We start from the raw sequence: 27602 nt of genomic DNA, 5'->3' as shown, positions 1-27602 counted from the left end.
TTGTGACGATTGCAAGTGATTTTTGGAAGTATTCGATCATTTTGTACTGTTAAGACGCTGTTAATCATATTTCGAGGTGGTAATTCACTAGCAAGCGACACATCAGATTCAAAACTTACCAGTCAATTAAAAAATAAATATATATAATATTTAAAAATGTATTATAACTTTTGCTTTTGCAGTGAATTTTTGCTGGGACGGTGGAGTCTACTTTGCCTGACTTTTGGGATCAGAACATATTGCAGCTTCAAGGTGTGTAATATTTTACAATTACTTTCCACTTATATACCAAACATTCGTCCTATCCAATACATATATAGTCATTGTAAATTCCAAGATCAATGACCGTGGCACAAATACAGCTTTCATTTTATTCGAAATAGGCTACTTCACCAAGTACATCGAAATGTGTTTTCGAGGGGTTCAATATTTTGCACCTAATTGCCTGACTTGTGTAATTTACTTTAAATAGTCATACAATACAAAAAAACAATAACACATCTGATTGGATGCTAAAATAGATGCAAATGTATAGTCGAAACACCTTTTGAGATGTATTTTAATTGTGGCGGCTAAAACCAATTGAAATGCCAGTATATATGTACGATGCTACGATGTGTTCTATAAATTAAATGCATGTGCAGAGTATGGGACGACGCGCACAAATATTTGGCTACGAATCCCTGACGGGACCGAAATCTTTTTTAATTAAATTAAATAATTGGGTGTGTTTTGCAATAAGTTAAAACACATAGACGTGTGTTGGAGATTTGTATCTGCCTGAAGTCAGGGAAATCAATTTCAATGCCACTTGAATATTTAACTTTATTTATTTGATCCGTTCGTCTGCGGGGAATTTCTTCTTCAAAGGTTATATAGAAAACAACAATAATATGATCGTTGCTCGTCTTTTATTGTTATTTGTGTAAAGAAAATTTGGTAGCATTGCCCGGTTTGGTGCAAATTTGTTGTTACCAATTCGCATACGGGCAAAGTAGCGTCGGGAAATATTAGTATTCTATGCAACATAATGGTATACTTAATTATTTTTAGATTTGAGGCTGAAAGTCGTAGGTAATGGACCTGTTTTAGATTTGTGTGTACTGCGGCAGCCCTGATCTGTCCAAAATAAGTATTTTGTATATCGCAACGCATTTAAGAACTTAAGAGCATGTGACATGAATAAACAAATGAATAATGTATAATGACAATCATTTTGAACGACGCGACGCGTCGACAGAAGCAGCAACCAAACAACAAGCAGCGACTGCACATTGAGCAATGCCAAATTATAGTTGTAACAACTGACAGACGAGTGACTGGAGAACAAGTTGCAACTACTACACATTTAATGCGCTATTACTAGGTCCCAAAAATGTGAATAAAAGATGACTAGCCGCATGCATATGCATTCATTTTTATTTTAAAGTATACATACATAGACAAATATATGTGTGTACATATGTATCATAGCATACTAGTGACCCGTCGACCGTTTAACATTTGCGCAATGAACTTTTGAAAGATCTATTATAGCCAGGCCAACGAAGTGCGCAAGGACGTCTTATCAGCCACCTCGTAATTGTGTTTTATGTGTAAGACTAAGTGGCAAGAGGGGAAATGTTGATGTAACCGCTAAAACAACGTCGCGCCGTTGGAGTAGTAAAAAATTTGAGCAGCGTTGGGGTCTTGACCATGTCAAATACTCGAACGAGTAGGTATGACAAGTGAGCTGATGCGTTACAACGGCTACATAAAACAAGTAAGAGTGCTCCAGTCGAGAGAGGTCGGCTAGGAAAATACCCTGCACCATCTTCTACCAATACTAGATGCAGTTGAAGCTTAACACATTTAAGCTATGTAATGGAACTATTTGCCATCGTCCCACGCCTGACAGCCATGAATGGAAGTCTTAGAAAGACAAAAATAAACACCAAGGGAACTAAAATACACACATCGATTGCCAAAATTTCCCTTATACGAGCCCATGTAAACGAGCGAGCTTGGTGACTCTAGCTCTCAAAACTTAAATGATTTGCTCATTAAGCATGATATCGAAATCGATTCTTATCGATTGCCTATAAATAATATTTAGCTCTTATGAGTTCTAAGTTCGATGTGATCATCCATATGAACAGACTCTTCACGCTGACCAAGACTATATTAAATATACTTCATACGTTCGGATACGCTTCCTGCTACCTGTTACATACATATGCACAAGACGATTATACCCTCTTAAGACATTTTCTATGGGTCTAGGGTATAGATATATTACGACTGACTCGTTTTGATATGAGGCCCGTGCTAATAAAGCCCAATTGCATGTAAGACAAACCCGTCAAACTTAAAAGCCACTTGAGGTGACCAAACACCCAATTCCAAACATGAAAAACTTAATAACATCAACTAGATGGCTAATGCAACTTACTTGTGTTGGGTTTTTACATAATGCATAACTAAGCAATTGGGCGATATTCATGTGCATGTTCAATATGCACCGTTGTTGCAAATCCTCCATCTCAATATCAGTTCGTATGTATGAACGCGTTAGTCAGGGGATGTTCTTGATCAGTACCCATAGCCCATTTAATCTATTCATGTTTTTAATATCAGTGCGCAAAAGACATGATACTTGGAATGTATGGCCTTCTATTGCACTACCCATTCTACAAAGCAAATCTAGGAGCTCATAATAGCTAGAACATTCACGCTGGCATTTTTAGAAAGAAAGAAAATACTTTAAATATCATTGTACAGAGTTAAGAAAAGACTTCCGATAAAAGTTAGTTATCTATTAATTATGTGTAGATATACTGGAGAAGCCGATCAAAGGCGTATGTCAACCAAGCTATAGACTTGAAATTTGGAATGCGCTTAATCCTAGTACGATCATAAGCTGCCCCATTTCGATGTAAACTATAAAAAACTGTATTGAACGCCGATGTTGAGCATATTTTAAGAATTTCAAGAGCTAGAGACAACAAATTTAATTAAACTAATTTTTGAGAAAGTCTCGTGTAGACTGTTTATGACGACAGCTAGGCACTGGACTCAAGGAAGCTCCTAGTAGGCCACTAAAACACACTTGGCTGTTTCAGATAAGGTTCTCATATTTTCATAGCAATGTCGCGTCGATACATGACTTCTCCTAGTCGATAGGTTTTTGTATATACTGGCAATGAACTACTACGTACTTCTCTGGCAGGGATCAGGTCGGTGCTGTCCGACAGGAATGCAGATGTCAGCGCCACATTCTGATTTCCTAATGTGTGGCCATTTTTGCCAAACTCACACAATATCATTAGTGGTGTAAGAGTTGTAGAAATTAGTCAATTGCAACTACTGCAGATGCTTTTATATTAAGATTGTTCTATATATTGATTCCACGATAATAGAGCAAAGGAATTATCCCGTAGCTGGGCTCGAATACCGATTTTTATTTTTTAAGTTTTCCTCTTTAGATCCGCCATATTTAATATGGAAAGCGGACTCCTCGTTAATGGAATGGCTTTTCTCTAGGTATGTCCGATCATTAACAAAGCTGTAACGCCTTGCGGCTTATTTTGTCGGCTATATCAGAGACAATATGAATAAAGTGTGTACATTGTCTTTGGCTGTATCGACTCGACTGATGATACTCATCATGTATATATGAACAGAATGGTGTTGGATACGTATCCTTTAACGCGTTACAAATTTAATGACAGCATTTTCATTGCACTTGGAATTAGAAGTTACGGCATAAGTTTCTATCCACTGTTCACAAAGTAAAAAGGCATATTAGTTGTGTGCCATGTTCGTTTTTTATATGAATGCAATTATTTTCGAAGTGTTGCGGCCACTTGAATTTTCATGTATCCCAATAGTAACAGCGTCAGCAACTGGCTTGAGCACACTGGCCCACAATTCAGTGCCAGGTACAATACTTGTGTTGCTGCAAGAGAAAGAGTTACAGAGGTACTGCAACTCTTCAAAGAGCCCACTCCTTCTATTAGTTGCTGGGATTGGCGAGTTCATACATACGATTGGATTAATAGACAGACACAACCGGATCAACTCGGTTCTTGATGCTAACCACAGAATAAAATATACTTAATCTGTGTATACTACATGAAAAGCTACATTTCAAATTTGATAGTTCTATGTCTTTAAACCTACGATGTTGAAGAATAGTATTTGTTGTGGCATATACCAGCACGCTTTGAATTGACCAAATCATAAGATATAGCCAAATATGTATTGCCGAATGTGAATGCAGGTACTTATAGATGCATTCATGCTTAACAAATACACTCATGTGCGTTCAACTGCGAAACTTACGCAGCGGCAGCGCTGCTTTTTCTTTCGCGCCCCCATTTACCACAAACTTGCAACGTCTCATACGTCTTACCAACATTCGGATTTTTAGAGAAAAAGCCAAAATAAAATTGCCAAAGACTATATACATACATAATTTTGTATAACACTGTTAATCCTGATTGACTGATTGGTGATCAACGCACAAGACAAACTGTAAAAGCAGGGAAGCTACAATTTTTACTTTTACTATGTGATGTCGGTGCAAGCTATGAGAGGAAATTCTCCCCGCTAAAGTTGGAAATTCACGAATAACAATTCTATTATAATAATAATATAATATAATATAATAATTCTTTAAAACGTTTTTCGCGAACCCGTCTCTCTTGGATAGAAAATGCAGGTAATTGGTTATATAAAGGAAAGATTATTTGTAGGCTTCAAGATTCACTCTTCAAGACGAAAAAGGGCGGAAGTCATTGATGCCAATCGATCATTCGATTATATTAAGTATACTCGTACACGGACACCAGGAGAAATTAAGTCTATTAAATTTCAAATTTCTAGCTCCGATAGGTTCAACATTTGACAATTTTATAAATGCGGACAAGGCTAGATTGTCTCCACTATTTTTTGCTGACCAAGAATATTTATTTAAATATATATTTTTTTGGGATAGCAAATGCCTTCTTCGCATGTTACATAGATTTTCACAAAACCATTATACCCGTCTTACCCATTTTTAATGGGCACAGGGTGTGACAAATGAAAGTTAATTAACACACTGTGAAGCGGAGCAAAAGATAAAACCAGCTCCACCAAACCCAGTTTAAGCTGTAGGATAAAGCTGCTGTTGCTCAGATTCTTCGACGTCGACAATGAAGTGCTTATATTTATAGAGACCGTAGATAGTTGCTCTCTCAACTGGTTCGACCTTGTAAGCGATGACAGTTGCATCGTGTTTGGATGTCTCGCTGTTCATCTGTCGCTTTGTTTATGTCATTGTGGGCAAGAGTATGTTGGTATCCGACTGTCTTAATATCCGTGTGACTGTCTGCTCACTAAGGCTATCTGTCCAGGGGACAGACATTTGGCCTTGCTTAAGGGTACAAAGAACGTAGGGACTTTAATCCCTCTACCAATTACGTTAACTACATTTTTGATGGCTAAATAATAATTATTTAAGCCACTATTCCATTTAATTATATGATATGAATTATTCTTGATCTGCGTATTCGACAAGAGAACAAAGATGTCAGACTTACGGTCTCTACCTCTTATACTCCCTGACATATGTTAAACGAGAATCGGAGCTTAAAAGAAATAATGATTGATGTTCAGGAAACGAATGTAGATATCGTAAACTAAATCAAGTAAGAGCGGTTTAGAATGGTCTGCTCAACTGGAAGAGGCTCTTAACCTATCTTAGCTGCCTAGATTTGCAATTGAATAGTAGATGGGTTTTATAAGAAACGTTTGGTTATATCCGTGATAAGCAAACTGCTAAGACAAGCACTCTCTTTTTGACATTTGGGGATAGCTAGGTGTATTAAGATCAAGCTAAACGTACTGTACTAAAAAGAAAATGTTGACACGTGACCAAACCCGAGCGTATGATAAGAAAATAAGATTTAATTTTTCACCAGAATTCAACACTAGTGACTGTTATTTTCCCACACATATCCTTGGAGCGTGTGAGCATCCGGAACTGACTGATTGGTAATCAGCGCACAGCCCAAAACGTAAAAGCTAGGGAACTGCAATTTTTACGTGAATTACCCAATGTGATGAGACGGAAAGTTTAACCGCAAGTGTGGAAAAATCACGAAACACGAATGTATAAAACATCTTTGTTTATCGTCCGAACGACCTCAAACGCATTCTGAAAAAAAAAATCTCAAATCTAAAATCTTCAAAATATTCAAATATTCCAAAAACAACATTGGAGTGATAATATATTTATATTTAGCTTTTCCATTCAGAAATCAAAACCAATACAATACCAAAAAACTACAATAGGCACACATGGCAATGTCACAAATGGCAATGCATAGGTACCCTTAACGACGTGGCAAACCCTTTCATTATTTCATATAAATCGTCCTACAAAAGGGAAGAAATCCCACTGATATATAAGAAAATGGGATTTTGTGGGCATTTTGACTTGTGCAGACACATACACATACGAACATTGAAACGGTATCTAGACATAATGAAAGAGCACTGAGAGTAAGCCAGAGCAATTTCCTTAAGTTGAAGCAAGACAAGAAGCAGCAATGCCGTTCTATCACACAAACCATATGGATATCTTACTGTTTTGCTCTCTGAGCAAGTGAACGAGTTTCGGACCCGAACAAAAACGAAGTCGTCTTTGGACCAGAACTCTAAAAATGAATGACCACAAATTTTCCATTTAGCTGTCCTTAAGCTCGCTTCGACTGTCATATAGACAGACAGACAATAGTGGCTCAAACGACTGTATGTATTATATATAAATATGAATAGGAATGCCACCTTCTTGTAAATTGCGTAAGGGGTATTCGAAATAATAGGGCGAATTACTTAAATAATGTAGTGCAGTGAAGGGGAGAGTCACTGTTTATATACAGCATATTTCATGTGTCAATATTATGCATTTCAGTTAATCGAGTAAAATAACAAAATAATCATTAAATGTGCTTGAAATAAGAATGGAGTAAATCAAAATGATTGCGCATGCGAATTTATGTATATGTAAGTATGTACGAGCAACTTGTGTTTTAATTAAAAACCAAAAGTTCAAATTAAAAGAGCATTGCAAAAAATCCAGCAACGAACACTTACAGCTGCAACAAATTAAAGAGGTTTTTGAGCCTTTAAAGTTGTTGTTAGTGGCTTCGTTACAGCTTTTGCACTTTATTGAGCAGTTTTGTTGAAATTTGCGCTCAAAACGTGTTTGTCGCTTCAATGCGCTGCCAGCGCCAACAGCAGCGTTAACGCCGACAGCGGCGTCTACGCTGACGGCAGCGTCGGCGTCAACGCTGACGCCGCCTTGAATACTGATATTGCCGTTGCCGTTGCCGTTGCCGAGCCATTGACGCCTATGCGAGCGCGCGCGTAATAAAATTCAATTCGGTTTTCTCAGTCTTACATTTTGTATACATGCACTGTGGATGTATATGCATACATACATACATACACACAATTGTACAATACATGCATGTCCACTCGTAGGTATGATCGCATAATATCTACATATACATATATATATATATATATATATATATATATATTTATGGTCGAATGTATATTTGTTGTTTGTATTTTTGGTTGTTGGCCAAATGAGGTCTATGCGGACGCCGACGTCGACTGCAAAAGCTCGACGACTGCGCTTTGGCTGTGTAACCGATTTTTGGCCACTGCTAAATCATTGAAGTAACTTTCGTCTGCAGTCATTTGCTTAAAGTTAGTGAACGTGCTAGTATCGCATATCTGCGGCAGCTGCTCCAAAAGTTTGGCTTGTGTTGTAGTAATTGCGGGCTGTTGTAGCTGTTGTGTGTTTCTGTTCAGTTTGCATACCAATTGTGGCTTACGAAGCTCATTTACTACAATTTAGTTGGTGCGTGCATATAGAGTATATACATATGTATTTATGTAAGATGGGCAGAGCATTTGTGGGGAGCCCCACAGCTAAAGGTCACATGCGACGATATTGCGCATGCGCCGTGTGTTACGCCTGGAAATATAAACTGACCGCTTCTTGTTGTTTGTTTCTTTCTTTTTGCAACTGCATAGATCTGTAAGAGCATCAGGACGTAAGCTAACAAAATGAAGTTCGCAATGAGATGCATGATGATGGCCCTGCTGCTATTGGCCACAACCCAACTGACGATATCGGCACCTGCGGAGCCACTGTTCGAGCTACAGGACAGTAGCGAGCCTGCCGAGCTGAATCCCATTAATGCAGAGGTAAAGTAGTAAACAAACAGCAAACAGTAACTAGGAAGCAAACATCATCCAACTCATGAACACAGCGACTGCAAACTGCGACTGCCAGTGCCCATTGTGTCATGAGAGGTACAAACTTGTTGTGAGCTCCTTTGCCCCACCATCTCCTGTTGTTGCTGCAGTTACTACTGAGGCGTAAAAGTCACTTGCTAACTGCCTGCTAGCCCCTTTGTTGCGCCTTTTGTTTTTTTTTTTTTTTTTTCTTTTTTAGTTGTTTATGTTGTGTAAGCTGCAGCTGAGCACTTGCTAATTTTGTGGTCGACTGAAATCGCTACTGATACTGTTTTTCCGCCATTAGGAGAGTATAGATCCGATGTACGCACAGCTGTGTACAAGTGCTTATCCAAGTTAACAAGCCCTTCGGAGTTTTAAAATTGTGACCTTGAAGCGAAAAGAGCGCTTGCTCAACCTGCCCGACCTAAGTTAACATTTCCAAAAATAACAAGGTGCACTAGTTGCGAGTACGTGACTAGGATATACCCTGTATCCGGCACCAAGCTGCTGTACTAAAAATTAGTAGCAATTCCTTACTTACACTTTAACATACATTCACTTTTACAAGTATTCTTGCAATACTTCAAACACTCTTCCATCCCACATTGCGGGAAATACATTCTTGAATATTCCTGCTGTTTTAGTCCGATCTTATGTAATTTTTTGGATATTTATATATCCTTACCTCCAAATATGAGATTTTCTTAACTTCGATTAAGGCATACAAAAAGTAATAGGTCCGCGTTACTATGTTTCTTCTATAGTAGCTCAAACAGTATACGAGAATAGATGGACAGACGGATGTGTACGGCTAGAACAACTTTAATCTTGACGGGGACAGGAAGCTTAGATAAAGAAGAGACTGGTGGGGATATTGTTAGTGAGTTGACTGAGCTTTAAAAGAAGCATCTCATCTCAAAGTTTCTCATAAATATCGTTTAAGATATTGTTTATTTGTATATATATTTTTTACTAATAACGTGTAAATACTCGGTGCAATAAGTGAAATAATATGATTAGTTTTGTGCAATATCCATTCAGAGATGCATGTAAGTGAATGATGAGATATACAGTATATGAGATATATAGTATATATCGTAAATATACGTGTCTTTTTTCGACTGATTTGATAGATAATTTAACTGTGAATCGAGCATTGCGCAGTCGGTTATACCCAACTATAACATCCGTACTGATAATTATTATTAATTTGAGGCACTATGCGAATTATATTGGGTCGCAACAAATTAGAAAATTGATTGATCTGCTTAACAAAAGTGAGGCATCATTTCAACATGCGACAAGTGCTCGTTGCAAATACTAACCAGATAGACTTTAATTTGTATCAAAAAAATTTTCGCATATAAGCCCTTGCGGCAATATATTCAGTTTGAACATAAATAAAATACGAATCAAAGCTAAAGTCAGTATTCAGATGTTAACATGATGTGCCTACCAATTGATTGATAATGTCAAGGTTAAATGTGGTCAAACGTCCGGCTACCTAACATTAATGGAGGAACAGCTTAATTATTCTCTTTATGGTTATCTTAATTATCGAAATATCCTTTAATCATTTTATCCGATTATATGTGTATTAGTTGAAATCTGTGAGATATTAAGATTTTTAGTAGAGTTTTTTTAGCCTTAACTATATGCTTTACATAGGAAAATAATTACTGGCTTTACTGGTATCCACTTTTTGAAAAATTCAAAAACCAACAGTATTTACAGTTCGTTTAATTATCTGTACGTTGGCATAGTCATCTGCACTCCAAGCTGACCGTACAATAACAAAAGGTAACCGGCTTGGGCTGTGCGCGTTGCGCATGCGTTTTGTTTAGAAATTAGTGAATTTTGATGTACGTACATTGGAAACATTGGAAACGCACACAAGTGTTTGTTTTTAAATTGACAATGACGTTATGAATTTTAAGCATCTACAAACATGATTGCATTGAATGCCGAATTATCGCCTTGCTGTCAAAGCCCGTGATACCTATATTGTAGGGTCTTAGAATAAACGTATGTGTTCAACATGTTTTTCTGTGTCTATGTGTGTCTGTGTATTTGAGTCTATAAATTCATATATAGTCACTTGAATTTTGATCGGTTGTGTTGCGCTTTTAATCGGCTTAGGTCTAACCTGCCTCGATGTTCGATTTCAAGTATATATTGTTTAAAATGTGAAAAGTATTTGTTGGTTTTGTACAACGTCTGTCTTGCTGTCGATTTTGATGTCTCCGTATTAACTTTATGTTTTTCGATGCCTTTGAATAATCTATAACTTTGTAATGCACACTCGTCTACACTGTGTAAGATTGGCTACGACTACGCCCGTTGTGGGTATGCAAGACCGCGAAAGTCTACATCTTCTGCAGCATTTGAGCTGAAATGACCTAATTATAAGGTTTGGCCCATTTGAAAGGACCATCTAAGAACGCTGAGTCTTCTCAAGATATTTTGGTAAGCAACAAGTTTTTTATTAATAAACCTTCGTTTCAACCGATCGTTTATATGGTGGCTATATAATATAGGGATTCGATCCGTTCGGTGCCGACTAAATTAATGCTTGCGAAGCAAATTTTATGATCGCAATTTTATGATTTTATGATCGGTAAAACATAATTGTACAAGGGCTTATAAGTTAAGGATGACTATTGATGTGCTCCTCCAAAGATGGTTCCTTACAAATATATATATATATATATATATATATATGCCCGTTAAGAACGTGTCAAAATTTGAAGACGTAATATCTTACTCAATTTTTGTGGAAGTCAGGGCTTTAAAAGAGTATTATGCAGTCTTTTGCATAATTTTTTTTTTTTCTATACTTTGCGACGAGAACAGAGTGTATTGGTTTTGTAGAATCTTGATGTCTGTCTGTCAAATATATTCTCGTGCATATCAGAGACACACCGTGCTAAAAATTGTTGGCTTACGTCGGGGACGGTCAATCAACAAATATCAATATCTCCCGCGTTTTTATCCAAATTACAAAATTAAATGATCACCACAAGGGTGACCTCTTGTGATCACCCTTACCCGTGTCTACGAATTTAAGAAATCGACATTTTCTTAAGTCACACCTGGCCGAGATTCCAGCTCAATTGGTTTTCAAGCCAAAATATGCGCGGTATAAAGAAATGCGCAACTATGGCTACAAGTGGCCTTCAACTTGGCAAATCACGCGAATCCAATGTCACCTTGCCAATCTCTCTTGTGTTCTCTTTTCACCATTCTATTCTAGGAGGTGTTAGGCGCTGACCTTGAACGCAACAAAAGAAAACTGCCCGATGCGACATTTGAGGCGAAAAATGCCGTGCTCGGATTTGTCTTTGGTGTAAGTAGTTAAATACGATGGAATGCATTCTTTGATTAATGATTGCTCTGACTACGTTCCATTGCAGAAGATCGACAACTTTCTAGACACAAAGACACGCGTGATTGAGCAGCTGGATCGATCGAACATTGAGAAGAATAAGCAGTGGGACATTAAGGCGCCGGTGCCAATTAAGGACTTCCAGACTTTAATCACAGCCGTCGTTTCGCCAAAGATACGCTCAATTGGCAATATTGCCAATGATCTGACGACTGGCGTATTGACTACTATAACTGCTTTTAGCGGCTCCTCATCGGGCAATGGAAATGCTAATGCAGGCTTGGGCAATGTGGTGTCCAAGTTTTTAAGTTTTTCGGGGCCCATATTGCAGGGATCGTCGGGCGGAGTGAATGGCATTGCAGGCGTCACAACACCTGCACCCGACTCCGATGAGGCAGGCTATTAAATCAATTGGCTAACTGGCTACCTAGCTGACATTGGATGACCAGGCCTGGATCGCTCGATGGTCCCTTCTACAATATGGTTTTATAATTTATGTACATCACACACTCTGCAGGAGTGAACAGTCCTAAGTTTTCCTCTGATGCTCGCACTCCTTCATTGACATTTAAACTTTGTATGATTTTTTGTTGTTGTTGTAGTTTAGACTTAAGATTTAATTTTGTTAAACGCTGTCAATTTCTTTGTCGTCAGGGCAATATATAAGTTTAATTTTATGCTACGCATTGTACTCATGTTTGTAAATATTGGCGCATATATGTATGTAATGTTCGACTTAATAACGATAAATAAAGCAAAAAATTTTTACATATGTATCAACAAAATATATAAAAAGAAAAAAAAAAAATGCAAACAAACCCAAAACCGGAAGTTTCAATGCGCCTATGGGGTCTAGCGGTAGCCTTGGCCTTGTCTCTTTTATGTTTAATAAGTAGCATGATTTGATAAGACAGCTTACTCACAATCCTCTCTTATTTCAATTTTGTCTTTCTCTGCTTTTTCAAGCAGAGCAAACGTCGGACTCGCGCCGGGGGTAAAGATCTAAGTGACGCGCCGGAACTGGACCGCAGCAACGTCTCATTCGAGCTTCCCGACGAGCTGTTCACCAAATCTTTCCGAACGGTCACCCAAGTCTCCCAAGCTCTTTCCCGTCTAATTATGGTAAGTATATTTTTCATTTAATTTTTCTTTAGAAAAATAAAATTACTAATAGTAAATTATTAAATGGGAAACAGGTTTTGAATAAACACATTTTTCTGACGATAATAATCAATTCGACTATAAATAATGAGATTTCCTACGAAAAGCTAGGTATCCGTCAACCTACAATACGCAGAAAGACCAATATGGGCATTAAAAGAAATTGCTGGAATCCTTACTGTCTCAAATTTTGAATAGAAGCATACGCATAGTATAAGAGATAAAAGTATGGGATCTCTTAATAAGATTCGTATCTCATGAATGTGTACGCTAAGACGGGGTCTTATATAATTATTTGCATCGGCTTAATAATAAATTATATGTGAATACAAACTTGGGATAGGTCATGGTCAGCGGTAAAAAAGAACAAAATTAATTTGTTTGGCAGCCAACAGCATACAATGTCCAAAACTAATGTAGAATCATTTTACGTAAGCGTATTTTCTGAAGATAGTTATTGCAAAAGGTGCGCTTTGTGATCAAATTATTTTACTTATCAATTTTCATTTTAAATATATCGATAGTATCTGAGATAATATATCATTCATATAAAGCATGCATATCATGGAGAAAGTACTGTAAGAAGTAAACTTCTTCGCTCAATGTACTTCGAAAATGAAACGACGCAGAGCACCATCGACCAGCCGTATCACGACTCACGACATCGGTTTTCGTACGTATGGCTTTTGGAGAGCGAAAGGCCAGACGGCTGGCGTGTCGTTTGAATAGCGAAAAGCCAAAAAGCCAGGCAAAAATGTTGGGTCGCATTCAAATGTATGGGCGTTACCCATCTTAGGGTTTATATTGCCTTTGGTTTAGGGTATCCCCTAGTCATTCCGACTAGAGCCTCTTACATGTTGTACGTATCAATGTGAGAAATTTGGGTTTTAACTATCCTTATGCTTTTTTTTCTTTCTAGAATTCCGCACGTCGTTATTCCCGCTTCGTTTTATTTTTCAAGCCCATTTTTGGCGATGCTTTGGTAGTCAAGGGCTATGAGGACCCCACAACCACAACAACCAGCCGCACAACTACGCAAGCTATTGAGGGAACAGACAATCTCAATGAGGTCTAGAATGGAAATAAGTCACTTATACATTTTTTTGCTTTGTGTTTAAGTGTTAGGTTCTATACTCTGTACGTAAATGCCGGAATAACTATCATTATACCTATTTGTATTGATCAGTATTTACAACCAATTCGATAAGGTCATGTCTGCCTCTGTGTCCATCCATTTGACTTCAAAAATCATAAGTTTATGATATGATTCTAGGCAGTCTAACTTATATTCACACAGGATACATTTACCTTTTGTAGTTACAAAACCGGTTTAAAGAACGACAGACATTTTTTAATATGTTTGTTATGTTTTGAAGGTTTTAAAACGGACGAAAAACAGATAACCTTAAATTTGTGTTTTAAAGCGAAAATCACCAGCACTAAACTATGTATAAGAATGTGAGATAGGTTTTTTTAATCGAAAATGTATATTAACTCTATCTAGATAAGACAAATAGGCTTGGGTACACGGTATCTGGATGTCGGGCTAACCCGACGCACGCATTTATACTTGGGCTTTTTTAATTATTTATTCGAGATTTGTTGTACTTTTAAAACGCGAATAATCTCTGTATTTATCAATATATTGTATGTGAACATATGATGCAGATAGATAATGTGTTTAACTGCTGCTGGTACGTGGACGTACTAGCAAGCGCATCAGTTTCAGGGAACCCTTAGGGCCATCGAGAAAGCCGCGCCATAAGATGCCCTTATAGCTATCCACATCGCGTTCTAGCAAGCGCTGATAAATGCCAAATGGATTGCTAAGGAAAAGGATACATATTGGAATTGGGTATCTTTAGAGACGTTGTACTTACCTTAGAGTACATGCGTTGCTATACCAAAAGGCGGACGACTGTGCAACTGCGCAGTTAACCTCATTCTCATCGTTTTCCCTGTCATACGTACTGAACTTTCTACCGTTGTGTTGACGCAGTGCATCGGAGGCATCGCCCTGGTAATTTCCTAGTACATTCAGGCGGTATTGCTCCGATTCGCTGCCAATGCTAAAGTGATCATAGAGGGCATAACGCTTCTCCTGCTTGCGATTTTCCAGTTGTACCAATAGTTCGTTATCTTCACTATTTGTGATTTGATGCAGCTTCTCCAGTCCAATAAAAAACTCATTTGTTAGTGGCCCAAACCCAATTTTATAGTCCTCCCACTTGCGGTTAAAGTCTTCAGAGCCATCTATACGATTTGTGATCACAGTCCAGCCGCCGCCTCGGTTCTTTTGATCGCAAAACACAAAAAAGGCATCCATATTAGCCTGCGGACGAATACGCACTACACCGTGTTGCTGTCTCAGGCAATTATGTGGCGTGCTCGGCTCGCTGGCCGATACCCCAAGACCAGTACCCGTTTCCACGGTCGCACCAGCCGGAACTGCAGCATTCTTCAGTATTTGTGGATTCAAATCAGCACTTAAATTGCCTGTTAGAAATACTTCAATTTTGTGCAGAAACAGATAACCTACATGCGCGTGCTAAGTGTCCTGTCCGCCGTAACTGCTGTGGCAACTCTGGGGGCAGTCCATCGACGCAGATCTACCAGCTGCTCCTGCAGGCTGCCTAATTGCTCCTTGGCGCTGGCAATATCTGTTGATAGTGCCTGAATACGTGTAGTAAGACTACTTAGCTTTGACAGGGGAAAGCTTCCGGATGTCTGTGTAGGATATAATTTGTATATGGATTCTTAGTTGACAAGCATGTATTCAATTAGGTATAAATTGCATATATTTTCATTTGGTTTCTGCCATTGAACGAAAATATACTTACAAATAATGTTGTATGAATGCAATAATCTATTTATGCATAATACATACAAAAAAGATCATTTCTGACATAACAAAAAAAAAAATTATCTTGGGGACGCACACCCAATCAAACTTGTTGCGTTGTATATAAGATCAGGTCTATGCAATAACCAATTGTGTAATTCTTAAAAATGTGAAGATTTCAAACAATATCTTTGGCTTAGAGAGAGAGCACGTTGTGCATGACTTGGGTAATTTTGCGTAGAAATATGTATGCCTGCTGTCCTTTTAACCGTGTGCATTTGACTCACCGAATTGTCGAGGGGCAAGGAATAATTGCCCAGATCGTTATGCGTTGTGGTAAGGCAGGCCAGCATTGTGACAAACGCGTCCAGTTGCAGCATTACGCTCATGTTCAGGTACACAGCTAAACTGAGCTTCGATTTACGTCCCGCTTTTGTGGATCAATTTATTGTTGTTTTCCCCCAGTGGCAGCACCAAAGGTCGACAATTAGATTTCAATTCAGCTTTATATTTAAATGCACACGGGCGCATTGAAAACGAGTATTCTATTATATGCGTCGGACTGGCAACTAGCATCAGTATATGCCGCTCGTAACTTGTCTATGAATAGCATACCACCTGAGGGTCGATTGCGTCGCAGTTAACTATCCGAGCTGTTGGCGTACACATCAAACTTTATCTTGGACGAGTGCTGCCTGCAATCGAAGTTAAAAGCTTAGTTTATTATTAGCAGCCGCTTTTCGCTGCCAGCATGGCTCTTGAAGCACTAGTCACAGCTTTGGCCTGTCTAAGCACGACAACAACGACGCTGCCTGGGAAACCCATACCAAGTATCATACAAAATTCGCTGGAGCCGCTTCGTGTGGACAATGTGAGTAAATGTTAGGGTTGGCTTGAAATAACACCGCTCCAAAGGCTCCAGCTCTTCTTTGCAGCATACAGGCGGCTGTCCAGTCTCTGCGCTAGGAGGTCTGATGGCGCGGTGAGTAATATTCAAGGATGCATTCAATTAAGTTTCAAACTGTGCTTATGTCACAGTTACTTTAATACAGTGTCCATCACATGACCGATGAGCTGCGGTCGCTCCGATCGGATATTAACGAATTGCAACATCTCATCGACCAGTATAAAAGCCAATCATATAGCGGACAACTTGAATCGCGCATGTAAGTTGTAAATATAATTTCGCCAGCTATCCAAGAGATTATAAAAAAAGTGATACCTTTCTAACCTGCCTATGGCTTACCTATGTATTTTGTAATTATATTAATTAACATATATGCGTATTTAGTCATTGAGCTCGAAATGCTTATGTTGATATGCTGTATATATGTAGGTAACTCAATCAATAACTCAATCTCAATCTGTATTAATTCTCGCCCTTTCATTTTAGCCTTCCAGTTCAACCTTTCGTGCCTTCAGTCACTGATGCCAATGATATACCGCGCAATTGTCTGGATCAAAGGCACGGTCAGGTGCGCATCCGTATCGCGCCCGATGTCGAGCCCTTTTATGTGAGCTGTGATCAAGAGGTGCGCGGCGGTGGATGGCTAGTGATCGCTTATCGATTCGATGGCAGTGAGAATTTTAATCGCGAGTGGAATGCATACAAGACTGGTTTTGGTGCGCTTAACTCTGAGTTTTTTATTGGCCTGGATAAATTGAACCGGCTGACCAACAGCGGTGAACACGAGCTACTTATTATAATGCGTAACAAAGATCGGGAGGAGCGTTTCGCGCTCTATGATCAGTTCAGCATTGGCAGCGAAGCGGAGAAATATTTGCTCTATGTGCTGGGCCCCTACAAAGGCGACGCAGGCGACTCCCTGCGATATCACGGCGGCAAGAAGTTCACAACCTTTGACCAGGATAACGACGACAACGGACAAAACTGCGCGCGCACTCACTCGGGAGCCTGGTGGTATGGACGCGAATGTTTCGAGAGGTAAATACACAGTAACTGTGGAAATACATCAGATTCTTCGAATTTCTATTTTCCAAAAAATGAATAGAAATGCTCCATTCCGATTTAATCGACAGCGGCTTGCTGTTCACAGGCCAACAATCCGCTAAAAGCCTAAATAAAAAAGATATATTTCGTTGTTAGAACCTAAAAGTCCCTGCGCTCGACTTACAGTCTTACAATTTACACTGTGATAACTTCGCAGCCACTTGCACCAGAGCTAAACATTTTTAATTAATTAATATCGATATTCTTTATTTCTATCATATGTATTTTTCTTTATTTATTTTTCAGCAATCTATTTGGCACTTTTCAAAAAAAGTATGGCCAGGAGATTGACTATTTTAAAGGCATTCTTTGGAAAACCTTTCTACCGGGTCCCACAGGCTCGTTGCGATATGTTCGCATGCTAATCCGACCTTACAGGCAGGCGTAGCCAAATTCTTGGATTTCTTAAGAATTCCTAAATAGTCTAAGAATCAAATATCACAGTTACTTTTTATTAGTTTTAATGTAACACAAACATATGTATTCATTCTGTAATTAAAATATCATTTAAATTTAAATGCAATTAGTTTGGAAACATAACACATGAAGATATGTGAGATTCATGTTTGTTCTTGCAGAGGGTATTATAAGTTTCTATATCGATATCTCTGGCAAGAAGAAGTATATGTATATTCCTTATCAGTACGGGAACAGCTTAAGCGAACTATTTCGATTTGTCATTTGTATATATGATAGACTTTCTTGAAGCTATACTCAAGAAACTTTGCATGTTATATGTATGTATATACTTTTTAATAAGAAAGACGGTCTTAGTCGTTCATATACGTCTGTCTATTTGCCTGAAAGCGTCGATCTCGAAACTACAATAGGTCGAGTTCGGAAATTTCATCAACTTACATTTACATTCATTCTCATATACTATATGCCCAAAGAGTTTCTCATTTAGTTACACGTCCCATTTTCATCAAATCAATATGAATTTGGACCAAAACTTAAAAATTTTGCCAGGTGGCAGCTAGCGCAAAGTGCGAGAATTTCTGTATATGTGTACAAACCCAGTAGAGGGTATATTTTCGGGAAATGTGTAACATCTTAGGCCCCATAGGGAATATATATTTAAGGGCCATCCTTCCTCGCACTATTTGTATTCAGTTCTTATCCAATTACCAAATAAAAAAGTAAGAATTTAAAAATTGTAATTGTAAGCATGCGTGCGTGCAACGAGAGCTGCATCTGGTTCGGCACACCTGACATATTTTTTTTCAATATTTATGTTTTTAGGATTTGGCTTATTACAAACTAGACACTGAGTACCAATTGAACAAATTCCATAATTTTAAAATTTCGATCAACTGAAAATAATATTTGCATTTAGATGCTATCGAGCTTGACGATACTTGCATTATTTCCGAATTCCATATTATAACATGACATCATACTACAGCAGAAAGTAAAATGCTTGGGTGAATAATATGAATGCGTTTAAAACGGGTTTTAATTCTAGCAATTAAATTGTTTGCCTTAAATGATATTCAATAGATTGGCACATAATGCCATCACAATAGCTACTAGAGTAACAATAATAAAGAGCTTAAGTCGGAACTGCTCGACTAGGAGATACCTTCATTACTTTTCTACCTATAACACAACCAAGCATGCTGGAAATAGAGCGTATAATAGATAGAGACTTGCATTTTTTAACGTAGGTCCTTCTAGTACCCGCGCAATACCAGCTCGCAGTTGATCGTGTATTTGTATATTCACTGATTTATATCGAAGGGCTTGTACTTAATCTGAACCATTTTGGAAGCTTTATATCAATTTTGACAACTTTAACTCATAAGCCCTAAGAAATGGGCCAAAAAAACAGGATTTCAATATCGACTTTTATCGATTCAATAGAAACGGCGAAGTAGTTCAATTATTTGAAGCAATGTCGCGGTGGAGCTTGGAGCAGAACGTAACATTTCCAATCTTCATCTCTTATAGAATATGACTTTTGAATTTTGACGCTAAGCAGGAATATGCATACCTTATGGAGGCAGAGATGACTTCTGCCTGTTACATACACGTTCAAGAACGCGTTTAACCCGATTTACCTACTCTCATCGAGTCCAGGGTATAAGAAAAAAAACCTGAAGATAGACAGCAACTTTGGGAAAATACGCTGTTCAATTGTAGTGCTCGTGAGATATTAAATTTGTTGATTTTAATTCAAATTTTGAGCACAATAGGATTCCATTTGTTTGTTAAAGCAAAAACATGAAACTTGCAATTTATACTTGAGCATATCCGCGTCAGGCATTGTGGTCAATTTTTTCGGACACGCCCACATGGGTTGGGATATTTTCGGAAAGAAGAAGGTACCTAATAATTCAAATATGCTGCAGTCTGTCCCAGTTTGTGTCTCCAGCTTCTTTAAGCTTTGAAGTATTCTCAGAACGACTCAAGTTATCGATGTTTTAATAAAATTGAACACCTCGGCTGTTGACGCTGTGTAAGAAAATATTTACTTTATGCAGTCCAATATGCCTCTTGCCTATTACAAACAAAACCGTTATAGCCTTTTTACACATTTTCAATGAGTACAGAAAAAACAATATATTAATATTAGGGTTCGGTCCACTTTCTTTGGGAACCCTAGAATATTGTTTGCCGACCTAATGAAGAATTTATTTACATATAAAAAGCATACGAAATCTTTTAAATACTGAAGGTGGTAAGGACATCTTAAGAAATTAATAGTTTTTATACATAATATCGTTTTTTGGTCTATGTGTTAGAAGTATATTATGACTTAGCTTACATTGCTGAGATTTAAAGTTAAGAGATTAGCTTGTATAGAGATATATATCGACTCTGCTGTTGATAATGTTTATTATACTCAGTTTCATCTGAAAATGAAGAAAAGCAAGAAACCCGTACTTTTATTTATGGGTTGCGTTGAATTCCCTTACTCGGGGAATCACGACGCTACTGCGCACTTTAAGAAGCGAAAAGGCTTCTTCTACCCTCAGCGACCCAATGGAAAATGCGTTCCTGAAAAAGTCTATAAGTTTTTAAATGCCTTTTCTTCATTTTCAATAAAATGTCTCCTCCTAAAGTCTTGCGATTGGCACGTTAATGCATACAAACCGAGATTGGCTTTATCGAACCATATATTGGCGCTAATCAGTGATGAAAAGGTATTTACTTTTCGCTTTTTTTCTACATTTTATATAAATTTGCCAAAATTCATTCAATCCTTTTTAACCCGTTTTTTATAGGCAAAGGGTACACTTAATGGAACTGACTTAGTCCAAAATGAATAGCAATAAGCAAAGTTACTGTACTTTATTGACTTGATTTATGACTTCTATATATGCAAACCATATATTGGTGCTAATTTGGTTTTTGTCCTCAATTTTTGTTCTTTGCTCTATGCTACTGTGGTCCTTATCGGCATTTGCTGCTATCTTATCCCGACCCATTTTCTATGGGATGTTGTAAATTTCATTATATTTGTCAAACCAATTGAAAAGTTGGCGGAACTTTCTGTTGATTTAACACTCGCATGCCAAACAACAGAGGCACAAAGCGAGCCCCCGACTATCATTGGGCCTCCCTTTTGTTCACTTGATTTGGTTGGACTCCCTCAAGGCGCTTGGCAAAAAACTTTTGCTGCACACAAAGAAGTTTTGAGCTCAGAGCTTGGAACTTATAGCTTGTTGCCTGGTCGGCAGACATAAATAAAGAATTGTATGATAAATGGCCACTAACAACGAACCAAAAAATAAAAAAAAAAAGTTGAAAAATTATTTGAAAAGAAGAAGTGAAACAATAAACAGCATTGACAGTCAAAAAGCGGAGTTGGGTACCGACCAATAGCCTAAGCAGCAGAAGCAGCAGAAGCAGCAAAAGCCCGAGCTCAATCCAATAGAGAGTACCAAGTGACCACACCGTGATTTACGCTCATGAAATTGAGTTGTGGCGCAATTATTTATGAACAAAGCGAACACACAGGAATAACAAACACTAGAACAACAAAGAGGCGCAAACGAGCGCAAACGAGCGTTCAGTTAGTATACGACCCATGTCCCCATACTTGGAGCAATCCGCAGTCGCAGGCGCAGTTGTAGTTGGAATTGGAATCGATGTTATAGTAAGAGTTTAAGTGGGGGCTGGGTCCCTTCTGTGGACAGCTTAGTGGCCGGCACATCGGTGTGTCGCCTTCGGCGCAAACTTTTTGCAAAATAATTTATTAGCGGCAAACGAGCAAAAGTTTTATGAAAATTTAAAAAGAAGCACACCGACCTATTTAGATGCAGCAATTCATTGTCAGTGCTTCGTTTGCTTTGTTTAATATATTTGGTCTCTGTTCAAAGTAAAAAAAAAAAATATATGGCTTTTTTTGAGAATCATATATTCGTAGGAGCATTCTGCCTTAATTTCGATAAAGATACCAATTGCAAATAAGTTCTTTCTCATAACATGTTTAGTCACAGGTTCAGGCTAAAAAATGACAAAAAACAAATTAAAACGATGCAAATGTAACGTGTGCGAAGTAACCGAATATAAAAATAACAAGCAAGAGTGCTCTACTGGGAACTACCTAACTGGGAGATTCCTTGAACAAAATCACGGAGGCCGGGGCAAGCTACACTAGGTAACATCAAAATTGTATCTGCTGCCAACTCTTGTTTTTTTCTGGTTCATAATGAGTCCCGTATGACGAAAACCAAATTCAAAAATGTTTCTTAAATAGAAAGTGGTTTAAATTGCGTACATGTCTTAAAATTTTTCAAAGGTTAGACTGTGTTAGTCATATTCAAGAATCTCATTACCGATTTTGAGCAGCATTTCGGTTCTCATAGAATTAAGCAGACCATAAACATGCGATCATCTGTCATTCACTAAACGGAAAATGCATTATGACGGTTAAAATTGTGGTGGCTCAAGTTTCGGGCTCTAATTCATTTCCATGTTAAACTTATTGGTGACGTGTTTCACACTCTTCGTAGAATCCAAGCTCCCTCAAGGGAAAATGCAGGTGAAAAACCTTATCACCCCTTATTGTTCAATATGTTTAGTTTTTAAATTGTGTGCCTTCTGAGATCGACGCGTACATATATACGGACTTACAGAAGGACATGACTAGATCTAGATATATGGGGTCAGAGATGCTTTCTTCTGCCAGATATACACATACGCACAAGCTTATTATATTTTTTTTACCTATTTTCAATGGGTTCAGAGTGTAAAAAAGAAAAAAATGTATACAGATTAAATAAAATTATTATTTTTTAGAGGACTGAGATTTAAATTGCCTACCTGAAACGAAAGTTTTTGGTCTGAGCGTATCCACCACAATAAAAGTCAACACATGCGACTATGTAGATTTAATGCCACGCTATGCATTCCACTCATGAAATTGCAATAAAAACTACATTACACTAAATTCTTATATTTTGTGGACGCGGTGGTCGAAAAGAGCGCACCAGTTGGAAAAGGCAGTTGTTATTCTTATTATACCCTCTACCCAATGCAAATGGGGAGGGCGTTTTTCAATATGAGTAACATACAGTAACAGATCAAAGCGTCACTTTTGGACTTCTATGCGTGCGTGGTAGGCTCGAAAACTTTAAGAAAATAAGATAACTAAAACTATTATATACAGATTATTATATTAATGGTTAAGGTGCACTCGTATAACCGCTGCCAAAAATAAGTAATAGGGATTATATGCTGCAAAGCTTGGTAAAGGGTATATTCTAGTTGGGCGGCTCGCACCAGATAACTCCTATTTGTTTTTTCTTTGAGAAAATTGGGAGTTTGGCCAGATTCGGGCATCCGACAGGCAACAATAAATTGCAATTCCAAGTCACTTAAATTGCAACAAATAACGGGAAGGAAGCTGACAGCCAAACAATTGCGTTGCCGACACAGACTGAGCAGCCGTGAAATGTCAACGTGTGGCAGCAGGCGGCGCAAGAAGCCTTCTTTGGGCAACCCCACTGAAGCCTGGTGCCTGGCTTACCGTTTATTGTAATTTTAAGCGCGAATTTTCTTTTGGCCATTTTGGTTGTTGACTTTAAGTGTGCGTTTCGCCTTTCACTGGAGCACGCTAGCAACAATAGAAGGATGACAAAAGAGTATAATGTTGATACATGATGATTTGTGAAGTTTGTTGTTGCTGTTAAGCCAGCAGAACAATTTTGGATGCATTGCAAGGCGACGAAAACCGAGTTGACGCCAGAAAAATCTTTATGAAATTCTCTGATTTATTTACATCAAAAATTATGTCATCTTATTGTCCACATAACATTTCATTTTTGACATTTGTGTGTCTGCAAACAAGGGTACGGAATTATTCTTGCCTGACCTTAAAGATATAAATATTTAATAGCAACAATTTCAATACGCACTAACTTTTAGCAATTCGACGTCACAATACCATCTTAGAGATCAGCTTTTCATAAATTTTAACCCTTTGAAAATTTAAATCTATTCACATGATCTGGAACTTATATTTAATACAGATTTGTATACCCTGAATGCAACAGACAGAAGTATGCTTCACTGATCCCATAAAGTGTATATATTCTTGGTCAGTCATATCCGATCTCAAGACATATAAGAGCTACACAGACTTGACACTAACGTAGTTCCCCCAGGTGCCCAAGCAGTACGAGTTTGTTCCGATAATCGATAGCTTCCAAGCAATCGATACAAACCAATATAGAAATCCTTTTTTTTTTATCAATTTTGGTAAATAATAAGATCTAGCAAACTTGGCATGTAGCTTTCAGAATAGTATATATGTATATATATATATATATATGTATAAGGTATGTTTAATTTTATAGCTATCACAACCTCCCCGCTACTAGCTCATAGATGTAAATCAATTCGAAAAGACCACCAATAAAGCCCACAATTTAAATGCAATTGACTTTTTGAGAATATACACATATTCTGTAGCATAATGAGATCTACTGTAGAAAATCATCAAGATCGGTTTATAAACACAGAAGTTGTTGGGGCAGCAAGCGCAAATTGCAAGAGTACATGTACACATTCACCCGCCTTTTCTTTGAATTTTATCAACAGGATTGCAATTGTCCCTTAGTTGGGAGCTCCCGACTAGAGCCTCTTCTTTTTTTTCTTGTTTTCAAGAAAGCAGGCTCCTGCTGGCAATATCGCCGGAAAAATGGCCCGTGTCGGTGGTGTGCTTATACATGGGGTAAAACCTCTACGGAATGGTGGTGAGATAATGCGTACGATAATGTCGCTTGAGGACCTTAGGAAAGGTGTCCGGACGGCGAGTAATCATACATGGGTAGTTGGTGGTGGCGGATCAGTTAGTGTCGTCCTCGATGGTGCTGGCCTGGCCATGCAAACCATTCCGGAAGTCAGACGCTGTTACGTTAAGTTACAGTGGATGGGTCAGTGAATTTTTTCACTGAACTGTCCCAATGGCTCTTTTATGGGGAGCCGTTGAAATATCTTATAATTTGTCTTGCTTGCTTTTAGTTCAATTGTTGCGCGTGCGAATGCTAGATATTAAACTGTCTTGACAATTTTTCCATTTGAATTGCCAGATGTCGAATGCAGTTAATTGTTGTAATTGTGATACAATTCACTGTAGTTAATTCAACTGACGGGGGCGTGTGTGTGTGAGCCTTACTGGCAGTTTCTGCACGGTGTTTGAGCATTTATTGTACGTTCGGTGATTCCTTATACCGTACATTTTGTATCTGAATGAGGTGCTGCTGCTGGTTAGTAGTGTACCAGTCAATCTTGGTCTTGATGCGCATGCATCAGGCCCCTGTTGTTAAATTGGATGAGATGCTTGCCGACTTTGCCTTGCCCGGCTTGTGAATGCACAGTGAGTCAAAGTGACATTGATGTCACTCTTGTAAATGCAGCAGCAATGAGTGTATATGCTTTTTATTGGTGTTTACTGGGTGGGACCACTATTCGAATAAAACTCTTGTCACACACTCGTATTGTGCATGAGGCGGCTTATTGCATTTCATGTATTGCATGTTTATGTACAGGTTGTATATGTGAACCGGTAAACTGATGCCAATGATCGCATGCTTAAGATATACTGTGCTTTGAGCACTAAGCAGCAGCTGGCTCGGTCTCTGAGGAAGCTATTCTGAATAGCCAGACCTACCAATGCTGATTGTGCTTACCAACCAGTTTCGAATAAAGTCGATGTATAACTGAATACAAGCAAATGATTTTTAGTGTGAAGAAGGATGAGTAGAAGCTCTTGCCTCAAGCGCAATAAGAAAGACTGATGGGATCGTGCATATAAAAAAATCAGATGTTGAGTTAGGGAAACGGATGTAAGTTGCCTCCGTGTTGTTAACGGCATAGAGGAATTGTGCGAATGTTTTACTGAATGAGCTCTTCCCTAGGGCGGACTGTCAGAACGCGTCACCAAGTGCGCTGGATCCTGTTGATCCGCTTCTGGTTGGGAGGTTTCGATAAGGCAGATGTGACAAGGATGCGTAGAGGTATATTGGTAAAACTGTTGCGTTTAGTAACTAGGTGTTTCTGTAGATTTAAAAGGAGCGTTCGACTACCAGAAGTGGGCGATTGTATAGAAGACGTGCATGTTCGAATTTGGATAGTGACTAGGCCGCATGGGGATCGTCTGTGTGGTGTAAGACAGTTATTGTTTTCGGTAGAAAAAAGTGCTGTCTTCACTGTTTGCCTGTGTGCCCATGGGGGCTTTGCAGGAACTGTTAGGAGTCGTCGAGCCTGAATGTACAAGATTGAGAGGCGGCTATCCTTGTTGCAGACGTGGAGAGTTTAGGATTTCGCCTATGCCTTGGATTTCTGTAGACAGGTCACGTTTCTCTCAATGCATTGTTGCATTCGAGGAGCATAAGTGAGAGTCCAAAATGCCTTTGTGGCTGCACTGCAAAGACATGGGAGCATATACTCTGTGAGTGTTCAGGGTTGCAATGTTTAGCAACGTTCTGAACATAGACTGAAAATATCATGATAAATGCCCATATCGTCCTTCATCAAGCTAATTAGACAAAATAACTAATATCATCCTCGGTAAAAAGTTCAGTTTTTCTTTTCCTGCTAAAATATCATTCCAGCCGAAAAACATACAAATTTTTTTTCGATTTTTCCAGAATTTTTTATATAGTTTCATAATATTTTTAATTTAAGCTTTCGGTAATCGACTAGGTTTTTAAAATCGGTAATGAGTTTGTTATGTAATGATCCAAATAAATAAAATGTATATATTATTAGTGGCTGAGAAGAGAAAGTGGGACAGTCATTTTAGAAGAAGCCAGAGAGTCAATTCAACGAGTGCCACAGAAAAAATATATGTTTATGTCTGTGTTGTAAAAACGATACAACGAATAGACGAGGGCGCATTTGACTCTTTGTTCTTTGTTTGCTGCAGCTGACGCGGTTGCCACGTTTTAAAATCAGGGACGAGGCGCGTTGGCGTGGCATTTACTTACGGCCGAACGCAATTCATCTGGAAACCATAAAATTGAAAAATGCTTCTCCAAACGAGCAGCACAAGAAACATGCACGTATAGTACGATGGTTGGCTGCTGTGCTCTGAGGTTTGGTTTAAAACCGCACAAAAGTCATTTAAGCTCCGTCGTTAACATGTCACTTCCACAAGCACACACACTTACACACACAGACTGCACGCGAACACGCATAACAAATAGTTTAGAGTACCCAACCATGAGATACCCAGCGATTATTGGCATTCCTACAATCAACAAACAAATGACTCTGTTCATAGTGGCTTATGATTCTTACTTTATAAAAACACTCGTATAACCTGTCCAATCGTTTTCCTTAACATATTTTTGACTTGACGAAATATGTAGAATGGACCACACTATATTGAATACCCAATTGTACACTTTACACATAGCTTAAGTGACATTTTACAGGGCTATTCAACAACCAATTTTGAACTTGGATGC

At 38.3% G+C, this 27602-nt stretch overlaps 3 protein-coding genes across 6 annotated transcripts in view; 2 read left to right on the top strand and 1 right to left on the bottom strand.

Annotated features, from left to right (window-relative positions):
- Positions 1-16122, bottom strand: part of LOC6631569 (fibroleukin) — a 41155-nt gene extending 25033 nt beyond the window's left edge. The window contains exons 1-4 of one of the 2 annotated variants that reach the window (XM_002055520.4): positions 15956-16119; positions 15366-15553; positions 14707-15312; positions 14508-14652 (exon numbers count right to left, since the gene is read on the bottom strand). In XM_002055520.4, the coding sequence (XP_002055556.1) occupies positions 14508-14652; positions 14707-15312; positions 15366-15553; positions 15956-16057 (1041 nt within the window). In that variant the 5' untranslated portion in view covers positions 16058-16119. Of the gene's footprint in view, positions 1-14507; positions 14653-14706; positions 15313-15365; positions 15554-15955 lie in introns of those variants that run through there. The other variant, XM_015170871.3, reaches the window with a different exon arrangement.
- On the top strand, positions 7734-14497 carry LOC6631567 (uncharacterized). 3 transcript variants are annotated; one of them, XM_002055518.4, is made up of 4 exons: positions 7734-7897; positions 8074-8247; positions 11534-11626; positions 11694-12450. In XM_002055518.4, the coding sequence occupies exons 2-4, from the start codon at positions 8107-8109 to the stop codon at positions 12069-12071; spliced, it is 612 nt and encodes a 203-aa protein (XP_002055554.1). In that variant the 5' UTR covers positions 7734-7897; positions 8074-8106; the 3' UTR covers positions 12072-12450. The 3 variants fall into 3 exon arrangements, with proteins under 3 accessions (XP_002055554.1, XP_015026692.1, XP_032295515.1); XM_015171206.3 differs by lacking the exons at positions 11534-11626; positions 11694-12450 and adding exons at positions 12635-12787; positions 13746-14497 and having other exon boundaries at positions 7736-7897; XM_032439624.2 differs by lacking the exons at positions 11534-11626; positions 11694-12450 and adding exons at positions 12632-12787; positions 13746-14497 and having other exon boundaries at positions 7736-7897.
- A 107-nt stretch (positions 16123-16229) lies between the features above and the next one.
- LOC6631570 (fibrinogen-like protein A) lies at positions 16230-18227 on the top strand. Its single transcript, XM_002055521.4, has 5 exons — positions 16230-16539; positions 16604-16650; positions 16721-16834; positions 17062-17613; positions 17926-18227. The coding sequence occupies exons 1-5, from the start codon at positions 16420-16422 to the stop codon at positions 18065-18067; spliced, it is 975 nt and encodes a 324-aa protein (XP_002055557.1). The 5' UTR covers positions 16230-16419; the 3' UTR covers positions 18068-18227.
- Positions 18228-27602: the final 9375 nt, after the last annotated feature.

Source organism: Drosophila virilis, chromosome X (genome assembly GCF_030788295.1).
Source record: "Drosophila virilis strain 15010-1051.87 chromosome X, Dvir_AGI_RSII-ME, whole genome shotgun sequence".
Lineage (NCBI taxonomy): Eukaryota > Metazoa > Arthropoda > Insecta > Diptera > Drosophilidae > Drosophila > Drosophila virilis.
The sequence above is the reverse complement of the archived record's forward strand: the minus strand, read 5'-3'. Positions and strand labels throughout refer to the sequence as shown.

Coding starts and splice junctions, on each gene's coding strand:
- LOC6631567 (XM_002055518.4), top strand. CDS start 8,107: ATGAAGTTCGCAATGAGATGCATGATGATGGCCCTGCTGCTATTGGCC. Junction 8,248..11,533: donor TGAATCCCATTAATGCAGAG/GTAAAGTAGTAA, acceptor ATTCTATTCTAG/GAGGTGTTAGGCGCTGACCT. Junction 11,627..11,693: donor TGCTCGGATTTGTCTTTGGT/GTAAGTAGTTAA, acceptor GTTCCATTGCAG/AAGATCGACAACTTTCTAGA.
- LOC6631570 (XM_002055521.4), top strand. CDS start 16,420: ATGGCTCTTGAAGCACTAGTCACAGCTTTGGCCTGTCTAAGCACGACA. Junction 16,651..16,720: donor CTAGGAGGTCTGATGGCGCG/GTGAGTAATATT, acceptor ACTTTAATACAG/TGTCCATCACATGACCGATG. Junction 17,614..17,925: donor GGACGCGAATGTTTCGAGAG/GTAAATACACAG, acceptor TTTATTTTTCAG/CAATCTATTTGGCACTTTTC.